Source organism: Anopheles funestus, chromosome 3RL (assembly GCF_943734845.2).
Source record: "Anopheles funestus chromosome 3RL, idAnoFuneDA-416_04, whole genome shotgun sequence".
Taxonomy (NCBI): Eukaryota; Metazoa; Arthropoda; class Insecta; order Diptera; family Culicidae; genus Anopheles; species Anopheles funestus.
In genome coordinates, this window is record NC_064599.1 from 22,930,991 (window position 1) to 22,953,679 (window position 22,689).

The following is a 22,689-nucleotide window of genomic DNA, read 5'->3' on the forward strand; positions in this document are numbered from 1 at the left end:
AATGCACAATACAAACAAAACGGAATGCAGTAGCCGCAACGTCAACAAATCGAACAGGAACCGGTTGGAACGAGTGTACCATTATCGTGACGTTAAAAAAGTAATGATTTAAAGTGCTTATTCGGTTAATGGAAACACACAAACCACCTGGTGAAGCAGCAAAATGTTTTCCTTACTCAGCACCGCCACAATGTTGGGCGCTTTTACCGCACTGTTTGCAATCGTTTTTCAAGCGTACCTTACCTCCAACGAACTGGTACGGTTGACCGTCATTCTACAGCATTTGCGAGATTTGGAGGTAGAATTTCCGGTCAGCAGTCCACGTGTTGCTATCGGTTACGGTTCCTGCAGTGATCTGCACGTTCGTGCGATCGATTTTCTAGAGTATAGCGACAGCATTGGCCAAGCGCTGAATGCGACCGAATATACCTTTGACGATATTACGAACGAGGAAGAATTTCTGCTTAACTTTGGCTACTACTTTCAACGTGGCGCGGCTGCAGAGTAGGTATAAACCGTCGGCGGTATGAGTGGACCAGTGGAAATTTCACACACCTAACATCACCCTCTTCGTAGGAGATTTACCGGCAACCGAGAGCTATTTATGAGCTTGGTACAACGGGCAAAGAAATCGAGCACAATACAGCATCACTGGGCGCTAGGCGGCAATGCACCGGTCATTGGAACACGCATGGCGATAGAGGGTGCAAACGTCCTGCTGGGTGCGAAAATGTCCTCAAAGTAATGAAGGGTAAAATAGTGTTTCTGTTGTTACAGTTTTCAATGAACGCTTGACCGTTGTGTATCGACAGATTGAAGACGCATCTGAGGCCGGAAGTTCGCCTCACGGGAAGCCTTATCGAGGACGATGATATTCATCTGATACTGGAGTACAACACCGGAGACACGTGGGGCGATTTGGTATCGCCCCGTGCCAACCGATACATTCTACACAACGATCACCACAATCCGTACCTGAGCTCGCTGGAAGAATTCGATGCGGCCCTCGTCGGGTTCGAGCCGCATCTGTTTGTTGTGAGCGGTTTGCAGATGATGGACAATTATCTCTATCCCGTGGGTGCACGGGAACGGTTGCTGGAACGCGTGCGCTCCCAGATGCAAGCCCAATCGCGCACACAAACGCTCATACACTTCGAAATGGCCAGCTTCGTTGAGTTGGAGTTGCTTCAATTGTTGCTGCGAACAGTGCTACCGTACAGCGATTCGATCGGTATGAACGAACAGGAGCTGGACAATCTGCAGCAAGTGTTGCAAACGGGCCGTATAAGCTTGGTCGCCGACTGTAATCCACGTGTGGCCCATTCACTCGACCAAGCGCGTGCTGTTTTTCGCAAACTTAACGAAGATTTCTACCAAAAGCAATCTGACCCCGGTGATGGAGCAACCCGTCGGCCGCTTTCCCGCATACATCTGCACACACTCGCGTATCAGGCATTCATCGTGGCCAGGGACGGTCGTTGGAGGCACACGAAACAGGCAGCAGCAAAAGCATCGCTTACGGCACACCGGCACGTGTGTGCGAGCACGATCGTCAATCCGGATGCGGCCTACCTGCAGATGGATGGAAGCTTTGCCGTTTCCGCAGAACCGGGTGCTAGACGGATACACTTTAACAACCGTGAGCCGGTGTCTTGCTGGGAAGAAACGCTCGAACTACAGCAACACGCACCATCAATCGTGGTCGAGATATGCGTGGCACCGGTTTTAATATGCAAACATGCGAAGCAAACGGTTGGCGCGGGGGATAACATTTCCGGCGCGGGATTAGTGCTGCAGATATAAACACAAGCGTGTTTTATAAAAAGAAAAACGTACAAGACTGCTTATGAAGTGTTCACTGTTCTGCTTAGAAGAGTGGGCAGTTGTCGTTGGTAACCACATTAACGATTGAAGCGCTGTTTTAAATCGCCTACCTTGATGCGAACAATGTTTTAAATTGTAACAAATCAACATTCCACGTTCGATATTGCTCTGTGCGCCATTCCAACATATTCTTAAATATTTCCTTACCCTTTTTTAATTGTTTTTTGCAGCTGATTACAACGAAAAATAAACCAACACTCCTCCAGTTCGTTCGCTAGCTAACGACATTTTATTATTGCTTTATTTAGGTTAAAATTTACACGCACGAAAGAAAAGGTACTAAGCAACACGTGCCTCGTGGAAGCAAGTACATTCTTTTCCGTCAAATCAATTGTTCGGACATATGTAATCATTGTAATTCTATAAGAAACGAATGGACTAACATTCCCATCTTTTCGAAGGCAACAACAGAACACAGGTATAAACATTCTCACTTTTCTCTAAATAATGCCCCTTACAATCATTTCATAAGATGATCAAGGCACTTACGACATTCGCTAATCTCTGCACAGTCCGCTACCATACAGGGAAGCTTCTGATGGAACCGTACAATCCGCTCCGTACCGAGTCCCAATGCGCCATGCTTCAGTGCGCTGGTGGCATGATGGGCTAACAGTTTAAAGCAGTACCGACGGGTAGCATTATGTTTGGCATTATCGTACACCGGTGTTTCGCGCACGTGCAACCACGCCATCAGCACGTAATCGAGCAGTGCGTCCCAGTGGCGGGAGGCCGACAGATTCTGTGCCTGTCTGTGGATGGTTTGCTTGAACGTGGCCAGATGAGTAGCGGCGCGCAAAAATCCATGCCCATCGGTACGGCTAAACAGCTTGAGGTTGGGAACGCTGGCGTAAATATTCTTCTTAATGCAGCCCAATTCCCCATCCAGGGGGCTTATGTCTGGCAGTGGCAATTCGCGCCGAATAGCACCGTCAAGCTGTTCGTTTTTGGCTACAATTGAACCGATAATGCTTATCAACTGATCGTGGCTGTATCCTTTCAGTATGGTGTTTAATGGTATGGCTGTATTTTGACGATTCATGGCCGTTTCGTGCACCCTCGACTTCTTCAAAGTGGATCCGGGTGAATCGCCGGTTGATGGGTTTGCTGTTTGCAATTTCTTCGAAGGCGATGCGTAGCCGCTCGTTGACGGAACGTCGGAAAATTCCTGCATTAACGATCGTTTCCTGGGCGAGTTGCGAAGCGTCATCGTGGACGTGTTTTTCGGTGGTGTTTGCATCGGCGATGGGAAGAAGGCACGGTCATGATTGTCCGGCGACCAGATGACGGGTCGACGGCGGCGACCACGCTGACGGATGACCATCTCTTCCGGGGAGAGTGTCGGCGTAAGAATGCTGTCCGGTATGTTCCCACTAGGGCTATCGATCAGTCGTGGCCCTAGCACAGCCCGTTGCGGTGTGGCAGGGGTTTGGCCCGGGGTAGGTGAGGAGTGCGTTACCGTTGCACCCGGTACGACCGGTAGCTCGGCCAACGGGGTGCGATTCCGTGGCGATGTACCCTGTTGAGCCATTAGGGCGATTCTTAAAGAAGAAAACGGAAAAATTAAGAAAAACACACTCACAAACCATCACAAAATGCTGCTTCATAGATGAGAGGTTACCTTGCTGCACAACGCAACTATTTCAACGTCTATTCGTGATAAGATTTTAAATAACTCTTTACAAAACACGTAAACAAACACAATATACACAGCGTGAAAGGGAAATAAGCATTACAGAAAGAAGGAAAACTTAGGAAAATCACAAAAGACAAACGGAGTTACAATTCACACAAAAACACGATACACTTTCTTGCTGTCATTGCGATGCCTGATGCCGAACAAAAAGTGCATTTTCCCGCTCGTTCAGAATTTTCCGTTGATGCGCAAGAGTGTGTGCGTGAGATCGGGATTGCTGCTTTCACCAGCTTTGACATTCCGTCGCACGTCAAATAGCGATGTAAACAAATCGGGTGAAAACAGAGGAAAAAAAAACATCGGAACGACGATCTGTGCTGCATTCGTTGTATATTGCGCGATGGAAAACCTAAAAACTCACAGTAAGTTTATATCAATCGGTGAGTAATTTTTGGCAAACAAACGAAATACTTACAGTTGGTTTCCATTTTAGACGAGCAGGAAGTGACGGGTGTGTCACGGAGTGGCCGCGTTTGTAAGAAGCCAACCAAATTGATGGACTTCCAATCGCCGGATGATATTGAAGCGAAGCAAAAGAAACTTCCTGCCACGCATCGGCATTCGGCAAAGCTGTCCTCTTCGCAGGTAAACTATCCGTGTAGAAACTCAACTAACATCCGTTCATACTAACAAAACCATTCACGCACACACTACACTTCAGGATGATTTACTTTCCCCACAGGAAGATATGCACACGGAGTCGGATGAGAATGAGGATTCCCAGTCGAACGGTTCGAGTGGTAGTGAAGTGTACAGCAGTGACGAAGGTGCCATGGACCATGAGGAAGGATACACCGGGCAGGATGATGGTGATAAGAGCGAGGGGGAATTAGTGATTGATTCTGCGTCGAAAAGAAAGGTAACAAACATGGGAAAACATTCCCACACCGAAGACTCACATTGACGATGGATGATGATTTCAGGCGGTGAAAAAAAGAACGGATAAAAGTAAACGTTCTGGCCGTGGCGTTAAGTCCGCAAGCAGAACCACTGTGACGAAGCGAAGAAACACGAAAAAACGTACCAACTCCAACTCATTCACACACAAGCAGCGGAAGGATAAATCAGCCCAAGGTCATAAACCTAACGCCGCCAGTGGTTGCTTGCCAACCGACGTAGCAGCACATCTTAGCCTACTGGGCGACAGTTTAACCATTATCGGTGAACGGTTAAAGGAACACGAAGTAAGTGAAACAAACAGTAAAGCATACCATTACGAATTGATATTTGAATGTTACCTGTTCGGCTTACCAGGGACAAATCACCGTTTCCGGCAGTTTATCCGTACTGTTAGACAGTTTAATCTGTTCGCTTGGGCCACTGATGTGCTTGACACTGCAAATACCCGGGATGGAACGCAATTCGGACCATTTGCGCGAACTGTTTCGTACCACGCTGGATAACATTGCCTACGTAATGCCCGGTTTATAGCTGGCCAACCATTTCGAAATGCTTTTCTATTAACTTTAGTTAGTGTGCTACTTATGATGTGATGTTTTAGACCGTTCCTTGGAGATCCACATAAAGGATGATCAAACAAAATCTTGCCTGTATGGTACTTCATCGCTTTTATTACGATATTATACTTCATTGATCACAATTATTCACACCTTACATGATTTTTACACGCTGCCTCAAAGTAGCTAGTATAATATTTTATGAATAAAAAATATATAATTTAACATCGTGCAAATCGCAGCGCGGGGAGCGTGTACACAGATTCGTTTTTGTTAGAACCGGACTCGAATAATGACTTTATTAAAACGATTGAATCAACAGCATCAGTTCCTCCTTCAGAAAATCGGTCAGATTCTTGGACTCGTGTTCGTACGTAAAGTTAAATACCACCGTCGGCACGAGTCGCAGATCGTACAGTGACTTGTCCAGATCTTCCCGTTCGTCAAATTTCTGACCACCGGGCAAAACCAGCGCAAATTCGGCCGATTCGTGCATCAAACACGACTGCACGAACTCGTACACCTGGCCCAACTTTTCGTACACATTAAACGTACCCTGCAGATACACACCGTTCGGGAACCGGACGCGTATTAGCGTAAATTTGTAACGATTTATCGTGCGCAACTCTTCTCGTTCGCGCATCGCTTTCGTTTTAAGAATTTGCGCCTGTTCGATCGCTTCCGTGCGCAGTTGCTGTTCACGCTTGATTTCTTCCGCCGATATTCGGAAGAAATCCGGCGGCAGATTGTTTCGCCTTACCTGCGACGGTAGCAACACCTGCAGATTACGGTCCAGCACGACCGGGATCGTTTCGGAGGCTTTTAACGCTTCCAGCAACACCTCCAGCGAACACTCGGGATCGATGTTATCCTCCGACCAGATCAGATGCGGTTCATTGTCCAGCTCAATCTCGGCAAACCCGGCGGCACGGAGAAAATCCAGCGAACCTTCGCACACCTTAATCTTGTCGCAAAACATTCGGTTGCTCATGCGCAGTTTCTTGTACTTCTCCTCGTTCGGGTTGTTTATGATATTTTCGATGCATTTGGTAAGCGTTTCGATGCACACCTCGGCCTTATCTTTGGGGTTGCAGTTGTAGATTATCAGACAGGCCGTTAGGCCCCTATCGGCGGCCAGCTGCTCGTACAGAAACTCCTTAATTTTTCCCTTCCATTCCTTGTAGGGCAACACTTCATCCCCAATCATTGGACAGCGGAAGAACACACCCCGAACCGCATAATCACTGCGTGCTTCCTGCGCAGCAGTTTCCGTTTCGGCCGTTTCCGCCTGGTCGGATGTATGGCCCGCCTCTTTGGCCTTCCTTTCCGCTTCCAGCTCTTTGCGAACCTGCGCACGGATGGCCGCTAGGGAGGTGTTGAACTCTTTCTTGTCCTTCCCTTCGAACCGTGCCAGTGCGGCATTAGCGGCGGCCTTCGCTTCGGCTGACAGTTCGTTCCGTTTCGGTGGAATATAGACGTCCTTCTGCTTCGATGAGCTGGCCTTCGACGATGGTGGTGGTGCCTCCGAATTAAGCTTCCTTCCGGGACCGGCAACACCGAGCTTTAGCTTCGCTTCGGCTTTCTTCTTCAGGAAAAAGTTCTTTATCTTACTCGGTGCCATTGTTCGGCTGGCTCGTTAGATCCTTGGCGTATGCTCCTTGGGAAGATTTAATCGGGCCACCGAAAGCTTCAGCTCTTCGATCTCCTTAGCAGTGCCTGACGAAAAGACAATGATGACAGATTTTAAACTATTTCTACAACCCCCCAATTTGCTTATCATCTTCGTTCGTGTAGAGTATTTCTACAACCCCTCGATTTGCTTATCATCTTCGTGTAGGCACAACAACAACAAAAAACAAACACATGTTTCGGTGAGTCATCATCGATCGATACTTACTCGGTCGGATAAATCGATTAGTGATGCGATTTCCGTACTTGCACCAGGATAACGCTATCAGCACCAGCAAGGCCAACAGAACGGAGGAAAACAGTTGCAGCAAAAACAGCTGAAAATCGGTAAACTCGAACCAACGCGCACCGCTACCGACGGCAAACTTGGCCAGCTGTAAGGTTTCGCACAGGAAGCACCAGCCACTGGTTAGCAGGTTCAGTTCGTACGCAACGGATTCGCCAACACTTTCACCAGCCGACTCGTACGTGTGGCCAGCTGCTGGGGACGCTACCGGTGGGACAACCGTTCCTGGCAAGGACGGCTGCGATAAAGCTGCCGATGCTGCTGTGAACTGTCTGCGCACGGAGTTGCTCACCAGGAGCAGATAGTCCGATAGCACCTGTGTTATGTTCAGTGACGAAAGCGCATCGAAAACCATTGAATCGTGTGCGCCGAAAAGAATACGGTATAATGGAAAAACAGAAAGTGGCAAAATGCACAGGTTTTTCTTCAAGCTATTGCAGTTTTCCAATGATGACACTCGGGTTTTGCAAAATCGACCTTCACGTTCGATATTTACGTTTTTCGTTGTTTTGCTGTCAGCCGATCGACCGACAATGCGATGCGTTTACAAGCTGCAGTTGAAGCAGCATCGGAATCGTGTTTCGGTGTTCGTTTTGAAAACAATTGTTGCCCTTCAGCAACATCACAAATCGTTTTTCTGATCAATTTTATCACAACCGTTTATAGAAAAAGCGGTCGCATTAATAATAAATAACCGCTGATACTGTATTTTTTCCACAACTGGAACTGCAATAAACGAAACATAGTCGTGTACATTCACCTTCAGCTCACTTGCAAATGACAGTTTTCCCAGCTGTCACATGACCTACCTTTGACGGCTGAGCAAAAAAGAGTCTTGTGATCAATTGCAGTGGCTCCAGGGTGAAGAAACATTTTCGGGCAGGCATATTTTGCTGTTTTGCACACTTTTTCCCAACCCGACCAGTATTGACGCGCAACAAAAATGCCCATCTGCGGACCGAAGCTTTCCCTGTGCGGTTTGATCATCTCCGTCTGGGGTATAATCCAGCTGGTAAGTCGCTGTGCCTTTTGCTGTTTGTTTATCCCGATCGCCCATAACTGAAGGATGAATAATAATCGATAATCGGATTCATCTCGGAATGTGTGCCCTTTCCAGCTGCTGATGGGAGTGTTCTACTACATCAACAGTGTCGCCCTGATTGAGGATTTGCCGCTAGAGGAGCACTATCCGACGCCGCAAGAGTTCTATGCGGCCGCTGACGTCGCGTACAGTCAGGTGATTAAACTCGAAGCATCTTATCAAGGGGGGCGCATATGAGACTAAATAATTAATAACGTTTTTTTAATGCTTGCAGAACGCCTACAACTGTTGGATCGCTGCCTGTATCTACGTCGTAACGCTGCTCGTCTCTGTCCAGCAGTTCCACGCAAACAGCCGTTCGACGGTCGCCTAAATTCTCCCCATCCTTACACCCATCTTCATACTCTCCCTACAAGAGCAAAAACGAAAACACCTTCGGGCATAATTTAATATGAAGGGCCGGTACTTTTAAAACAAAATCCAAAGCAGCTGCTTTATTCCTACGATGTAAATATGTGTTTAGCCCCTCACCAGTTTGTTTCCCTGCGTTCCAACGAACAACAATGCCTGTGTCTGCACAACAACATTCCGTCATCGAAATTGAGCTCCGATTGGGCATCATTAACATCCTAAGCAGCCCGACACACACACGTGCACGTTCGAATCACCAGAAAATTCCTTCGTTTCGTTACAGTACTCTTTGTTTTTAGCTCAGGCCGCAACAGAAGATCGTAGTTTCGCCTGATAGAGAAAACCCATTATCAATGGAGCCATACAGTGAACAAAACGTGAATAGTCCATGCTAACAGACATACACACAACACATCCCAAAAAACCAGTTCCGGAAGGTTCGTCTAAAACTGCTAGAGGACACAACCGTTTTTTCTCCCTTCCATCTCTATACGAGTGTACACTCGGAAGGAGTGATAAATGTAAAGAAACGGTAAATATATAATGAAAGTTTAAACCCAACAATAGCAAAAGTGTCATTTGGTTTAATTTCTGATGTAATAATAAATGGTAGTAAAATATGTTTTATGTTGCAATTACTGTCCGTCTGTCCGTCATCCGTCTTATATTTGTGCAGCATTATTCAAGGAAAAAAAAAAAGTTATTAATTAAAATTTATATTAATTATAAGAATTAAAATTTTATAGTTCTTTATTTTCTGCTTCGTGATGATTGATTAAATATACACACACACACACACAAAATAAGCTATACACTAATGGATGTGATAGATAATACCAACTACCGATAGAAGTGGATTCTTCACTTCGACCTTACTCTATCCACTAAATTTCATGATCATGCACACATAAGTGTATTTTGAAGCTTAAAAAGAGCCTTTCCTGTTTGCGCCTATGAGTTGTACCTGTTGCATTAAAAATTTGTGTAAAATCTGTTCACTAAAATGGTTTAAGCGTTTTTCGTACAAATTAAAATTGAATCTTGTATTTGCCTATGCTATTTTTAAAAAATAAGAATCCCAATTATGTAGACCAACTGAATATGGTTTTGATTGAAACCAAAAAAGGGATAATTTAAAAACACTCTCAGGCGACAAAACAAAGAAAAAGGAACGTTACTAAATAAATCATTAGAGGACGATATTTAAAAAAAAATCCTTACCGCTACACTTTCTCACCATACTTCTTAACCGTGCGTCGTATCATCATCGACAAAGTCTCGCGCAACCTCCTTCGTGACGCAATCCACATGGCTCACCTTGTTGCGGAACCGCACACCGTAAAACTTGTGCGCCTTCTCCATCAGCTCCGGCCGGAACGTGGTCGTAATGAACTGGGCCCGATCGCTCTGCTCGTGTATCATGTCCGCAACAGCACTGCGATGCTGTGCGTCCAGCGCTTGATCAATTTCATCGAACAGATAGAACGGTGCCGGATCACACTTCTGGATGGCAAAGATAAGCGCTAGCGCAACTAACGATTTCTGCCCGCCCGAGAGTTGATTCATTTCACGCATCTCCGCATCGACCTGCGTGAACGACACGCGTATACCGATACCGGTGAACTCGTCGGACGTTTCCACCTCGCGCTCCATATCGTTGCCCTCCGCATCGTTCGTGGTGCGCAGTATCAAATGCCCATTGCCCTGCGGGACCAGCTTTTTGAACACCTCGGAAAAGTTGGCCGCCACCTGCCGGAACGTAAACTGAATCGCTTCCACCTTACGTGCCTCGAGCAGCTGCATCAGCTCGCAGATCTTATCCTTGCCAACGTCCAGCTCTGCCTTACGCTTGTACAGCTTTTCCTTCTGCTCGGAAAAGCTAAGAAACTGATCGAGCGCTTTCTTGTTGACGTGGTTATACTTCTTCAGGTGCTGGTTCGCCTTTTCCAGCTCCTTGAACAGTGACTTCAGTGACATCTTCTGGTAGTTCGCGTCCACATTTGGTAGCGCACCCAGGCCGGCAATCTTTTCCGTACACTCGTCAATCTTCTGGTGCAGCATGTTTTCCTTCGTTGCCCACTTTTCCATGCGCTTGCCGTCCTCTTCCAGCTTTTCCTGTGCTTCCTTCTCCTTCTGGATCCAGGTTTCTAGCTCTTTCTGCAACGTTTTCTGTTGCTTTAACGCTTCGCTTAGCTTACGATCGACTTCCTCCGTGTCGGAAAGCACCTTCTTGATGCGCTTTTCTGTCGCCACCACCTCATTGCGGCAGTTCGTTAGCTGCCGCTTACGATCTTCGACGGAGATTTCTTGTAGCGCTTGTACGAGTTCGTCCTTGCGCCGGAACAGATTGTTGGTGAGCAAATTTTCCAGCTTGTTCTTCGTCACTTCCAGGCTCATACGCGAGGTGAATGCTTCCTTGTTTTCTTGATTCAACCGACGAATTTCATCGTTCAGTGAATCGACCTCGTGCTGATCCTGTACTGAAAGCTGCGACATTAGCTCCTGGTGCAGCTCGTTCTCGAGCCCCTCCTTGGTGCTGGTCATCGCTTCTAGGTTCGCTTTACACTGCGCCAGCGAACGTTCCTTCGGGTTGCGGAACCGTTCAATGCGCGACAGCTCGTCCTTCATCAACCGTATGTCGGCCTGTATCTTCTCGAACGCGTCCTTCGATTTGCCCTGCTTCGTTTCCGTCTTTTGCATCTCGGACACGATCGAGTTAATGTTGGCCTCGGTTTGCTTCAGCTCGCCCCGAAAGTCCGACAGCTCTTTCTCGTGCTCCTGTATCAGCTGGCTGTACTCGGAACGTTTCTTCTGCATCTCCAACCGCGAGCGGGACGTGTTAAAGTACCCACCGGTGAGCGATCCCTTCGATGAAACCTGATCACCCTCGAGCGTAACGCAGTCGAGACCGGTGCTTTTGGCTAGCTCGGTGGCACGCTCGAGATTACGGCAGATGAGCGTCTTGCCGAAGATGTACCGCAGCGCCTTATCGTACTGCTCTTCGTACTTCAGCTTCGAAATCATCGGAATCGAATCGGGATCCTCTGGATAGTCGTGGATCTTTACCTGCAGCCGGTTTAGTGGCATAAACGTCACCTCACCCGGAAGCTTCTGTTTGTTCATTTCCTTGAGAATCTGCGTACCGACACGATCCGATTCGACGATGTGATGAAACAACCGATTGCCGGCCGTCACCTCGACGGCGGTGTAGATCGATTTGTCGCAGTTAAAATTCTCAATCACGGGACCATAGTACGCGTTGGCAATGTCCGCATACTCACGGCCACGTTGCTGGAAACTTTCCAACACTTTGCGCACCGAATCGCGCCCATTAAGGATCGGTTTACCAGCCATCGATCTTAACGCTTGATCGGCACGAGCTAGTTCCTCCTTGTATCCGGACAATGTTTGCGTGACCGCCGTTTCCTTCTTCCAGATATCGTTCCGCAAGCTCTGATAATGATCCTTCTTTTTCTTCAGCTCGTAAAAATTCTTATTGTGCTCATCGATCTGAACGCGCAACTGTTCGAACGATTCCGTATGCTCCTGGATTTTTTTCTCCAGCTCACTCTGCTTCGAAATGTCCTTCTTCAGATCATCCTGCAGCTTGTTCTGATGCGAAATCTTATCCTTGATCTGTTTGTTGAGCGATTTCAGCTCACCCTGAATCCACTTGTCACGCTCCTCCTTCGACGAGAACTGTGACCCACGGCCCTGCTTCGCGTACAGCTCCTTGCGCTTTTGCTCCTTCAGATTCAACTCACGCGAACATTCTTCCTCCTTTCGGCGCATCGCTTCGTACCGTGGCCGTACCTGTTCCAGCTCCTTTTCCTTCTCCGCGATCGTGATCTTCAGACGCTCCAGCTCCTGTTCGGCACGTTCCTTCGATTTGTTATCGCCCTGCACCTCATCGGACAGGTCGGAAATCGTTAGATCCAGCTTGGTTTTCTCACGCAGCAGCTGCTGATGTTCCGTCGCTAGTACCGACTTTTCGTCCTTCGCCGTCACTACATCCTTCTTGGCATCCTTCAGCGATTTCTGGGAGTTTTTCAGGCGTTCCTGTGCTTTTTGTATTTCCTGCGTCAGTAGCATCTGTTTGTCGCCGGACGACTTTCGCTGCGTGTCCAGCTCTTCCAGCTGCTTGCGCGTTTCCTTTAGTTCCGTTTCGTAAATGACGTACTCGAGCGTTCGGCGTGCCTTATCCCACTTCTGGTACTCGGACAACTCTTCCTTCTCTTCCTCCAGCGTTTTCAGCCGATCTTCGATCGTGCGAAGATACTCGGAAATCTTCTCCAGTTTACCTTCGCTTTCACGTAGCAAATTCATCGATTCTTCCTTACGCTCGTCGTACACGCGCGTTCCAGCCACCTCACGGAGCAGCTTCAACCGATGCGAATCCGGTGCCGTTGCCATTTGATTGATTTTACCCTGCTTCACGATGTAGTACGGATTGGAGTTGGAAAATCCGGCCGATTCGAGCAGATTGACCACTTCCGAGCGTGGCACCACCTTTTTGTTCAGGAAATATTGATCCTTCTTTGCACCGATCACACGGCGCAGATAGATTTCCTCCTTGTCGATCGGAACACGATTGTCCGAATTATCGAAAATAATTTCCACGTACGCGGACATGGCTCTCGGGCCTGTACCCTCGTGCAGCAATGCCTGTCTCTGCTCCGGACGGAGATGCGTGAACTCGTCGCTAAGAACAAACTGAATCGCGTAGAAGAAATTGCTCTTGCCCGATCCATTACGGCCCACCACGACATTATGTCGCTTGTCGAAGGGCTCCACGACGGTTTGCTCCCGGTAGCTCTTGAAGCCCTGTATGATGACCTGAAGTCGAAAAAGGCGCACATTTTGTTAGTTCGCGATGAACTTAAGGAAAATGACACATTTTTACCTGTTTTATATGCATGGTTGATGGTGGAATTGGATTCTTTTGGATGCGAAACTAGAGGCCAGATTTAGGCGTTTTCTTCTTTTTCTTCTTACGGTGTTTGGAGTAGGAGCTGGAGAGTTCCGATCGTATAAAAGGAAGAGATGAATGGTTAATGAACGCTATAAAGCAATGTAAAACACTTTCATTACTCACTCAAATGTAATGTGGTCAGAGAAAATCAAATAACACCTCCGGAAATGACGATATTACACACTTTACTGTTGTAAGAACAACACACAACAATCCGGTAGCAAGAAGCTACCCGCTTTATGGATTTTTTCGTATTCTCTTTTAACCACTCCGATTGCATTTAACGTCTCCTCCTCATAGCACCGGTTGTGCTCGCAACTAGGCGAAGCCCAACCACATTTAGCACAGTTTTCCAATAGAAAAATGGTATTTTCGTTTTAGGACGCCACTGTATAAACAAACTTCTCCTCGGACGCGCTTGGTCGAGTTGATCGACTTTTTTGTTTCGTTTGCAACCGCGTTCATCGACGAAATTTCGTAAACATCTCACTGACAGCTGTCAGTGCAGCGCGGATATGTCATAATAATGCGCGCGAAATCAAACCCAACGTCGCTTTGTTGATGAAAAGAAAAGGTGGCGAGTTTGTGTGGTGTTGATTTGTTTCAAAAGTTTTTTTTAGCGTTATAAAAACGATGCTTAACTCCCGACAAAACTATCTGAATGCGAAGCGCTTTTCGGCGGATCTGGCGCTCGAGCACATCATACCGCACAATGTGTGTTTCTATCTGATTCCCCCGATCGTGGATCTAACGATCGACGAGTTTGAGAAGCTGGCGCTGGAACGTTTGAAGATGCTGCGACTGCTGGAACAGGTGACGGCTAAAAACCCGAAAATATCACCCGATGCCTGGCGCGAAGCTGTCCTTGCCGATGTGAATCAAGCCGGACTTCGTACGTACGCCAAGCTGGCCCGTGGAAATATGAACGATGATGTCAGCAAAGCCGCTCGCCGCCGTGACTATTTGTCACATTTTATTCTGCGGTTTGCGTACTGTAGGTCGGAAGAGTTGCGCCGATGGTTCGTGGCACGTGAAATGGAACTGTTTAAGCTGAAGTTCGGTGCATTATCATCGCGCGATGTGAAAGATTTCCTGGAGGTGTACGAGCTGGACTACAAACCACTGCCGGATGAAGAAAAGCAAGAAATTTCCGAACAACTGTGCGCAAGCACGGCTAACCTAACGCGGCTTAAGATCGAAACGCAAGATTTCTATGCGGTACACTTTACGGAAGTGTTAAGTCTGGTGCGCGATCGAAAGTGCTTCCTGAAGGGTGGCACTGCTTACATTACGCCAGACAATTTTGCGCATGTAATCGGTAAGAAGCACCAGCAGCTCATTGAGGACGGACTGAAAGGCCATTTGCGGCTGTTGCCCACGTTGGAAATCGACGAACGGTTTTCGATGCTGCTGAAATCGATCCACACATCGTACACGGGTAAGAACTACACGGTCGCCAAAACGGGAGCCGTACCGATCGAGAGTCTCGATCAGCTGTCGAAGAAATCATACGCACTGTGTATGCGCAATGTGCACGATACGCTGCGCGGGACACATCACCTGAAGCACGTGGGTCGAATGCAGTACACGCTGTTCCAGAAAGCGATCGGCGTCACGATGGAGGACGCGTTGCGCTTCTGGCGTGAAGAACTCACACGCGGCAAGGTACCGATCGAAAAGTTTGAGAAAGAGTATGCGTACGCCATTCGGCACAATTACGGCAAGGAAGGATCGCGTATCAATTATTCACCATTTTCCTGCATGAAAGTGATCACAACACCAATCGGGCCGGGTGAAACGCACGGTTGCCCGTTCAAAAATCTCGACCCAAGTACGCTGAAAATGAAACTGACCGGATACGGACTAACCACACTCGATGCCGAAGAGGTTGCCGGATATGCGGCGAAAGGCCATTATCAGATAGCGTGCGGGAAGTACTTTGAGGTGCTGCACGAAACGAAGCTGGAAGAGGGCATTAATCATCCGAACCAGTACTTCGAACTTAGCCAGCTGATGATGGAGGGTAAGGAGCGCCCAAGGCAAGGTCACGCTCCGAATCAAATGCTTCGAAACCGGAACCACAGTCAACCGAACAGCCAATCGACACAGGATGGTGGATCGAGCTTTGTGATCGATACGAGCACCCTTAACGGTGCGGATGAAGATATGGAGCTATGGGAAATTATGGAATCGAAGGACAAGGAGGAGGCGGATGTAACGCTACAGAAGGATTCTGCACCGATCGTCAATAAGCAGCAACTTACTGCAAATCAAGTCAATTCGACACAGGATTGGGAGGAAGACGATTTCGATATGCTGGAGTTTAATGAGTAAATCTTAGGTATATTTATGTACAATTGTTAGTTAATGCCATTCGTTCTATTTTTTGTTTTACAAAACGATGGACAATTTTGTGAGAATAAAAAGGTTCGTTTTAAGCAATCATCTGGTTTAGCTTAGAGGGAAAATTAATTTTAAATGTACTGGAGATTAACAGATAAACGCCTAGATGTATGCAATTTGAAGTTACTGTTTACACGATTATTAATTACCAGTCCACTCTTTAATTAGGTTCAGGTTTATCAAAACAGTTTTATGTTGTATGTCCATGAATAAATCACTAACAAATCATTAAATCACGAATTTACTAACAAAAGAGAAGGCATAATCTTTTGTAAGATTTTCTTAAATTTTAAACCAAAGCACTAAATAGTTATGTTAATGAATAGGATTTCTCGAAAATGGAAGGCTTTTATCAATTATCTGCATTATGTAAATAATTTTTCTGCATGATGTAATAAATTCCCGATAGTTTTTATTATGTTCATTCCAATTTATACTACTCTATTCTTTTTTGTAGCAGTTTTGTTTGGCACCTCATACTTTGGCAGTGAATTGGGAACATGCTAATAATGTCACGGTATTTAGCACTTCCATACACCAATATCGTCAAATTCATCTCGTCTCCATACCAGATACGGTACAATCCCATCGAACGACCGAAGGTCAACAACTCCACATAAAAAAAGGCCGCCAGTACCATCCGTGATGACGTAATGCTGCAGTAACGATGAGAAGAAACTGCACAACAGCTTCGAATCCCACACCGTACGGTGGGGATTGTAGATTGTTGGCAATACAATAGCAAAGCGACAAATAATTCAGCATCGATTTTTAGCAAAATAATAGTAAGGTTCGTTTTATTTGTAAATATTTTCAAAAATAAGGTAATAAACGAAAGCAAAACGAGCTTACAAATAAATATGTTCATCGACTTTTTTCTTCCCCTCGTGCTGCTAGCACATGGTGCTGTTGCTGATGCAGCTTTTTTGCACAAGCTTACCGCGAAAAAAAAAGTTTGCACGAAATTGCATCATTTTCCTTTTGTTTTGTATCATCTCGTATTAATTAGCATTCTACGCTCCTGGCTTCTCACGCTGGCACACATTGTGACTTCCTTCTTGCTGCTGTCGTCGTTTACCGACAATACAGTTATATACAAATACATTGCACGCACCTTATTAAAATATACAGATAAGAAACTTTTATGTTTTGAGAATCGAACGAAAAGCATGCGTGCCGCCGGCGAATCTATCTTCCGGTGGATAATTTTGTTCCGTGTCTAACATGATGCTTTACACTAAAATTGCTTCAATTGGGAAACGTTCCTTGCATGTATGGCATATCGACTAAAACTAGCTGCTTTACTAACCTCACTCACTCAAGCAGATAAATTAAGGAAGAAATTAACGTGACATGTACAAAAAAGCCTACTACCCTTACAAGAGACCTGACACGTGTCGGTTAAAGGTGGTTTAAAATGGAAACTGGCTGTAAGTTGTTATTTTGTTTTGTAGAACATTATTTAAAAAAAAACACACATTAAACTGGGAAGCGAGACAGGGAATCATCCTTTGCTGTAATGACACACGTACACATATTATCACCTGGGAAGCGAATAAGCGATCATCTTAATAAAACCTCTATTTAAAAGAAAAAAAAAACAAAACAAACGAAACATATAAAAACTAACATATGACACTAGCATTGCAGATGCACTTGCAACCTTCGCACTGCCAAAATTCGAATCGAACGTGTTACACCGTGTACGAAAAGCTCAATCGAACGACTAGAAGCACTTGTTGTTTTAAACGAAACCCTAACATTTAAAACAGAAACAAAAACTCTGACTCTGTTACTGCTACTGCTAAAAAAAACACCTACCGAAGGGGACAATGGGGACCTTAACGAACTTAGTGCTAATCCCTAAACCGAACGTGTTTGTTCCTTTGTTTTTTTTTTGCACAAAACTTATTTGTTGAATAACATAGTAATTGGTTAACACTAGATTTTTCCACCGTTTTTTTCTTTTTCTTTTGCAAACTTATAGTACGACAGGTTTATGGTCTTCGGTTTCTCTCTTTCTCTCCTGTCTCTTATTTCTTCCATTCTACCGCTTCTTCGTGGCCCTATAGTCGCCGAAAAGCAACAACCCCTGCACGTACGGTTATCAATTCTAATACGATAAGGCATTTCTGTGTTTCACAATGGCAATAAGCTTTGTTCGTGTGCAGTTTTGTTTCGCTTTGTTACGCTAATGGCTTGCTGCTTGTAACTGCTTGTTTTACATGAACGAAATTGGAACCGATCCCGACTGGTGGTTATTACTTCGCGACGTCCCGCGCACGTGGATAATTTGTGTTATTTTGTTTGCCACCCTTTGCCAGGAACAGTTCTTTAACGCTTTCGATGCCAGCTAAAAGCGTAAAGGGAAAGCACGTTCTTCATCGATCGCTCAAAACTTGCCGACCAGCGTGATCGTACAGCCAGAATTGTGATGCTCGATCACCTGCTGCTTCAGCTGGAATATGTGCTGCTTGAGACTGCACACCACACCACCCAGGTCGGAATTTTGGGCTTTCAGTTCCTTCACACGGTCCTCCAGCTTGGAGATACGTTCCAGCTTCCGCCGGCGACATTTGGAGGCAGCGACCCGGTTTCGCAACCGTTTCCTTTCCAGCTTGATGCGCTCCTGCGATTCCATATCGATCGGACTAACTGGGGGCGATTGGTTGCTGGAGGTAGCCTGCGGTTCCTCCTTCACAACTCCAGGATAATCTGTACCGGGTGAGGAATGGGTAAGAAAAAACAGCAATCATTAATAATGCTACTAATGTTAGGAGTGTTACAAAAGCTTGCCTCTTACTTACCCAAGTTTGTGTACGTCATTTCTCCACCGCTCATACCATTGTTGTGGCCGGATGATAGAACCGTGCTTGCGAGATTGTTTGCCGTTACTCCTGCCGTTACAACGGTCGTTGTAGTGGCCGTGGTAGGACAAAGCCGCTCGACCGGTGCGCCACCAATATTCGCACTGTTGCTATTGTTATTATTGCTCGTACTGCTGTTATTGTTGTTGTTCGTGTTCAGCTTGCTGGTCGTGTCCTTCTTGTGGATTGACAGCAGCGCATCCTCGAAGCCCTTGGCAAACTGCTGCTGCTCGGATGTTGCCGATGGTGGAAAGATGATGGCACCGGGTGTCGGCGTGGGTAAGGTCGCATTGGTGCTAATGATTTTCTCCAGCTCCGGCGATACCAGCTTCAGCATCTGCATGTCCGGCGATGGTAACACCGATGGCATCGTGACCGATGCATTGTAGCGTGTTTTCCGTGCCTTCCCCGGCGCTAGGTTTAGCTCGAGCGTAGCAGGCCGCTTCAACCCGTTACCGTTGCCCGTCGTTACACCGTTCGTGGTGGACGGTACGAACTGGGCATTATTGTCTTCGTAGAACGATTCCATCGTGTTGTTGTTGGTGTGCTTACTGTTCAGCACGTTATTTCGCATCTTGCTCAAATGGGTCGGATATTGGTTTATTGTAGAAATTGCACCGTGGGCACAAAAAACGGCACGACACACTAACTTTACGCCACGGATAAACAGCTAAATTGTTTGCTGTATTGTTTAGGACGAACGAACTAAATGTCAAATTGCGTAGGATATAAACAACAACCTTCGCGTATTTTCCCTATCCCTACAAAAGCAGCATGCACTGACACTTGTTCGTTTTTACACACTCGCACGCACACACACACTTGCATAGGCTGCTGAAGTTGCAATCTTTATGTTTGCGGGTTCATTAAGCAATCGCGTTTGAAGGTTAACGAGTGTTCGTTCCCGTACTGGAAAGTAAGCAGCCTTTGTAGCAGCAGAATTGATATTTTATCTATCACGCCCAGGGCAAATCCGTGACGATGGAAATATATCACAACAAACACGGGAAGAGGAAATGACAGGCAATTTGAAGCACTAACGCGAGAGTACACACACACACACACACGAATGTAAAGATACTACACTGTGCGGAACCTTTATTTGCGTTTGTTCCGCTTTGCTTTTTTCCGCTAAGGTCACTTGGATCTGTTTCTTTTTTCACGTTCCGCCTAGCTCCGGCTGATAAATGTATGCTGTATCGTTAATATGCTTTGACGTAGCATAGAAATGAAATGTTTTATCTGCTTTGTCGCGCACGCACACCGTCACACCGTTCACGCTTCAAACACACACGCTCACGCACGGCACACTACGAAAGACCGCGCAATAATAATGAAACTGTCCCATCAGCAGCGGAACACAACAAAGTACACCAAAGTGCGAGGGACTTTTTCACGTTTCTGTGTGGAGACGCACATACACACAAACAAGCACGTGCACACACGGCTTGCGGGTCCGACAAATGGGATTTCGCAATGCAAGACGGCCTACGCCTAATTTATTCTACGTGTTTTATGTGCGATCGGGGACCGGGTGTGGTGTTCGCTTTTGCTTTGCTTGACTTTTCACACCTTGTCGCGCTAAATTTCCCAACCTGGTTTCGCGACACTTGTGGTTTGAAAGCTAAAAGAAAGCTCACACACGATTGATTTGCACTTATCACAACACAACAAAATACAGTATACAGATTAAAAAAAAACGTTTCGTACGGTCCCGAGTTGTGATGGAAAACGATCGCCCGTGCTGTTTAGGCAGACCGCAGCAGCATACACGCGCGCGTCCGGCTCGAAAGTAGATAAACGAATGAATGGGGAAGGCAAAACTGAAGCCGACTTGAAACGCGCCGTTTGCGGGTAGTTGTGCGGCCGCATGCCTGCTTGGAAACATATGATTCATGGTGCTAAAAATAGCTACCGAGACGTCATCGGGCACCGCACCGATTGGCTACCCGTGCTCGGGTTTGATCGTGTTGGGTCTGTGCTTTTGCGCGTGTATTGTACGCGCGCGGTGTTCGATTTTTGCCTGTTTTCATCCACCCCATCCACCACCCATTCCGATCACATTCTGGCCGAAAAAAGGGGATGGCGTTTTTTTTTTGTGTTGGGGAGTTTCTTGTGGGGTTGTTTCGCCCGCGGAATGTTTGAGAGACAGTTTGAAATCGCGCGAACGGGCAAAAATCGGCCTGCTGCGTTTTCGGATGCGAAGCAATGCGTATGCAAGAGTTGAAAGCTGTTAAATCGTGCCCCCACTCCCTTCTACAGTGGTGTACGGATTTTGGAACAATGGAAGCTTCGCATCGGTATGGTTAGTAGATTTGTTTTTGTTTTCCTTATTTTATTGAAAGCTTATTGAAATGAATTTTGAACAAACTCTTCTAACAATAAATTAAAATTATGCTTTTCAGTTCCTTCTTTTTTGGGAAGGAATAGATTGTTCAAGATATTCTATTATATTCTATTAAATAACCTATTACACAAATACAAAATTTAAGCTGCCTTGGTTCACAATTTAATGATGCAAATGGTGCATTTTAATTTTTCTCCTGTAGAAGGTGTCATAAATTATTTGAATAACAGTTACACAATCCACATCCTTGCTTGTTTGCCACTCCATAAATGGGTAAGAAAGTTTAAAATTTCCAAAAATGTAGAAATGAATTTTAACGTGAACTAATCGATCAATTTAATTCATTCAACCACTCAACCGAATGAAATAATTAGGTTATCTCACATTATAATAAACTAAACAGAGCTTAAGTATCATCTGTCGATAAAACCCACAACGCACTGTGTGGTACGAAATTGGTGGTGGGTGTATTGTACGAAGTGGTTGCTAATGTTTACCATAAATACCCCGTTTGTCGCCTGTAAAGCTTTTATTTGGCACGTATATACGCACATATATGCTTTCAGCCAATCTTCGGTACGTAAAATCCGGTTCCTTGAAGGTAACCGATCGTAAAAATCCACTTTTCTGGAAGCTCATTCACTATTGAAGACGTGTGCGGGTGGGGTGGCGAATCATTGGGAGCGGTGACGTGCATAAATTGTTGATAAAAATAACAATAATACTAATTATACGAGCGACAGGCAACACGTTTCTGTGTGTACGCAACGGTAACCCTTTTTTGGCAGAAACCAAGCGAAGAAGCAGAAAAAGCAAACGGAAGGGGTATAAAGTTTCTTGACCTTTGTGTCACATTTTAGCGTCAATTAATTTACACCTTGCAGTGCAAAATTTACTAAAAGCATTTTTTTGCTGAAATTAGCATAATTTACATTAAAAAAATTAAAATTTAATTACACATAATTGAATCAATTGAAACAGATTTTAAATACAATTTTTTGGATTTGGAAAATACTCCAAACACAAAAATAAATAAACCTCCGTAAAATCACTATTCAAATACAAATATAACGAATACAACTTTTGTTTGCGTTAGCTTTTTCTTTTACCATTCTGCTGTAGCTCACTGTGTACGGTCGCAAAGTAAAAAAAAAAAACACGAAAGCTTATCATTTACAACCCTAGCGCCACATGGCCGAGGTTTCGGATGACCGGATAACGGCTGAATTCCAAAACGCACATCAAGAAGAGAATGCGCAGAACAAATCGAAAGCGTCCCCTGGCTGCGACTGTACGCCAAGGACAAACAATGCCGCAGCTTTGCTTCTTCCATTTCGAGTCTACATTTTATTTCTCCTCCTAAGAATTGATCAGAAGCGACAAAAACAGGTTGCCGGGACACGTACCGGACCCTGCACAGCGCAAAGTGCAAGGGAATGTGCATTCTAACTGCACCCGGCAATGCACGAGTGTGTGTGTGTGTGTGTGTTGGACGACAGAGGACAAGCAATCGCCCCCAGAGTAGGGTAAAGATAAGCAGAAACATGTTGCAACACGAACCTCGAGATCGAGATCGTTTCTCCCAGAACGTGAACGATCTGTTTTCTGAGATCATTCTACCCTATATTGCATATT

The 22,689-nt window shown here is 45.8% G+C and overlaps 8 protein-coding genes across 10 annotated transcripts; 4 read left to right on the forward strand and 4 right to left on the reverse strand.

Moving 5' to 3' along the window:
- The first annotated feature begins 47 nt into the window (after nt 1–47).
- Nucleotides 48–1,946, forward strand: LOC125771976 (ADP-dependent glucokinase). 2 transcript variants are annotated; one of them, XM_049443217.1, is made up of 3 exons: nt 48–508; nt 577–741; nt 813–1,946. In XM_049443217.1, exons 1-3 carry the CDS (start codon nt 414–416, stop codon nt 1,801–1,803), a joined length of 1,251 nt encoding a protein of 416 aa, XP_049299174.1. In that variant the 5' UTR covers nt 48–413; the 3' UTR covers nt 1,804–1,946. The 2 variants fall into 2 exon arrangements, with proteins under 2 accessions (XP_049299174.1, XP_049299173.1); XM_049443216.1 differs by having other exon boundaries at nt 48–504.
- Nucleotides 1,947–2,242: 296 nt separating this feature from the next.
- LOC125771995 (uncharacterized) lies at nt 2,243–3,646 on the reverse strand. The gene is made up of 2 exons (XM_049443267.1): nt 3,506–3,646; nt 2,243–3,425 (listed from the first exon to the last, which is right to left on the reverse strand). Exon 2 carries the CDS (start codon nt 3,413–3,415, stop codon nt 2,345–2,347), a length of 1,071 nt encoding a protein of 356 aa, XP_049299224.1. The 5' UTR covers nt 3,416–3,425; nt 3,506–3,646; the 3' UTR covers nt 2,243–2,344.
- Nucleotides 3,647–3,716: 70 nt separating this feature from the next.
- Nucleotides 3,717–5,138, forward strand: LOC125771999 (HMG box-containing protein 4). Of its 2 annotated transcripts, none has more exons than XM_049443272.1 (5): nt 3,717–3,942; nt 4,014–4,165; nt 4,242–4,439; nt 4,504–4,764; nt 4,835–5,138. In XM_049443272.1, exons 1-5 carry the CDS (start codon nt 3,717–3,719, stop codon nt 5,009–5,011), a joined length of 1,014 nt encoding a protein of 337 aa, XP_049299229.1. In that variant the 3' UTR covers nt 5,012–5,138. The 2 variants fall into 2 exon arrangements, with proteins under 2 accessions (XP_049299229.1, XP_049299230.1); XM_049443273.1 differs by having other exon boundaries at nt 4,263–4,439.
- LOC125771982 (UBX domain-containing protein 6) lies at nt 5,125–7,070 on the reverse strand. Its single transcript, XM_049443231.1, has 2 exons — nt 6,935–7,070; nt 5,125–6,753 (listed from the first exon to the last, which is right to left on the reverse strand). The coding sequence occupies exon 2, from the start codon at nt 6,656–6,658 to the stop codon at nt 5,339–5,341; it is 1,320 nt and encodes a 439-aa protein (XP_049299188.1). The 5' UTR covers nt 6,659–6,753; nt 6,935–7,070; the 3' UTR covers nt 5,125–5,338.
- A 732-nt stretch (nt 7,071–7,802) lies between these two features.
- LOC125772026 (ribonuclease kappa) lies at nt 7,803–9,100 on the forward strand. The gene is made up of 3 exons (XM_049443302.1): nt 7,803–8,024; nt 8,130–8,249; nt 8,329–9,100. Exons 1-3 carry the CDS (start codon nt 7,956–7,958, stop codon nt 8,425–8,427), a joined length of 288 nt encoding a protein of 95 aa, XP_049299259.1. The 5' UTR covers nt 7,803–7,955; the 3' UTR covers nt 8,428–9,100.
- A 97-nt stretch (nt 9,101–9,197) lies between these two features.
- Nucleotides 9,198–13,913, reverse strand: LOC125771939 (structural maintenance of chromosomes protein 3). The gene is made up of 3 exons (XM_049443143.1): nt 13,561–13,913; nt 13,369–13,477; nt 9,198–13,301 (listed from the first exon to the last, which is right to left on the reverse strand). The coding sequence occupies exons 2-3, from the start codon at nt 13,381–13,383 to the stop codon at nt 9,711–9,713; spliced, it is 3,606 nt and encodes a 1,201-aa protein (XP_049299100.1). The 5' UTR covers nt 13,384–13,477; nt 13,561–13,913; the 3' UTR covers nt 9,198–9,710.
- A 69-nt stretch (nt 13,914–13,982) lies between these two features.
- On the forward strand, nt 13,983–16,699 carry LOC125771960 (DNA primase large subunit). Its single transcript, XM_049443180.1, has one exon. It carries the CDS (start codon nt 14,071–14,073, stop codon nt 15,769–15,771), a length of 1,701 nt encoding a protein of 566 aa, XP_049299137.1. The 5' UTR covers nt 13,983–14,070; the 3' UTR covers nt 15,772–16,699.
- Nucleotides 16,700–16,731: 32 nt separating this feature from the next.
- LOC125772001 (transcription factor Jra) lies at nt 16,732–20,509 on the reverse strand. Its single transcript, XM_049443274.1, has 2 exons — nt 18,648–20,509; nt 16,732–18,555 (listed from the first exon to the last, which is right to left on the reverse strand). Exons 1-2 carry the CDS (start codon nt 19,279–19,281, stop codon nt 18,233–18,235), a joined length of 957 nt encoding a protein of 318 aa, XP_049299231.1. The 5' UTR covers nt 19,282–20,509; the 3' UTR covers nt 16,732–18,232.
- Nucleotides 20,510–22,689: the final 2,180 nt, after the last annotated feature.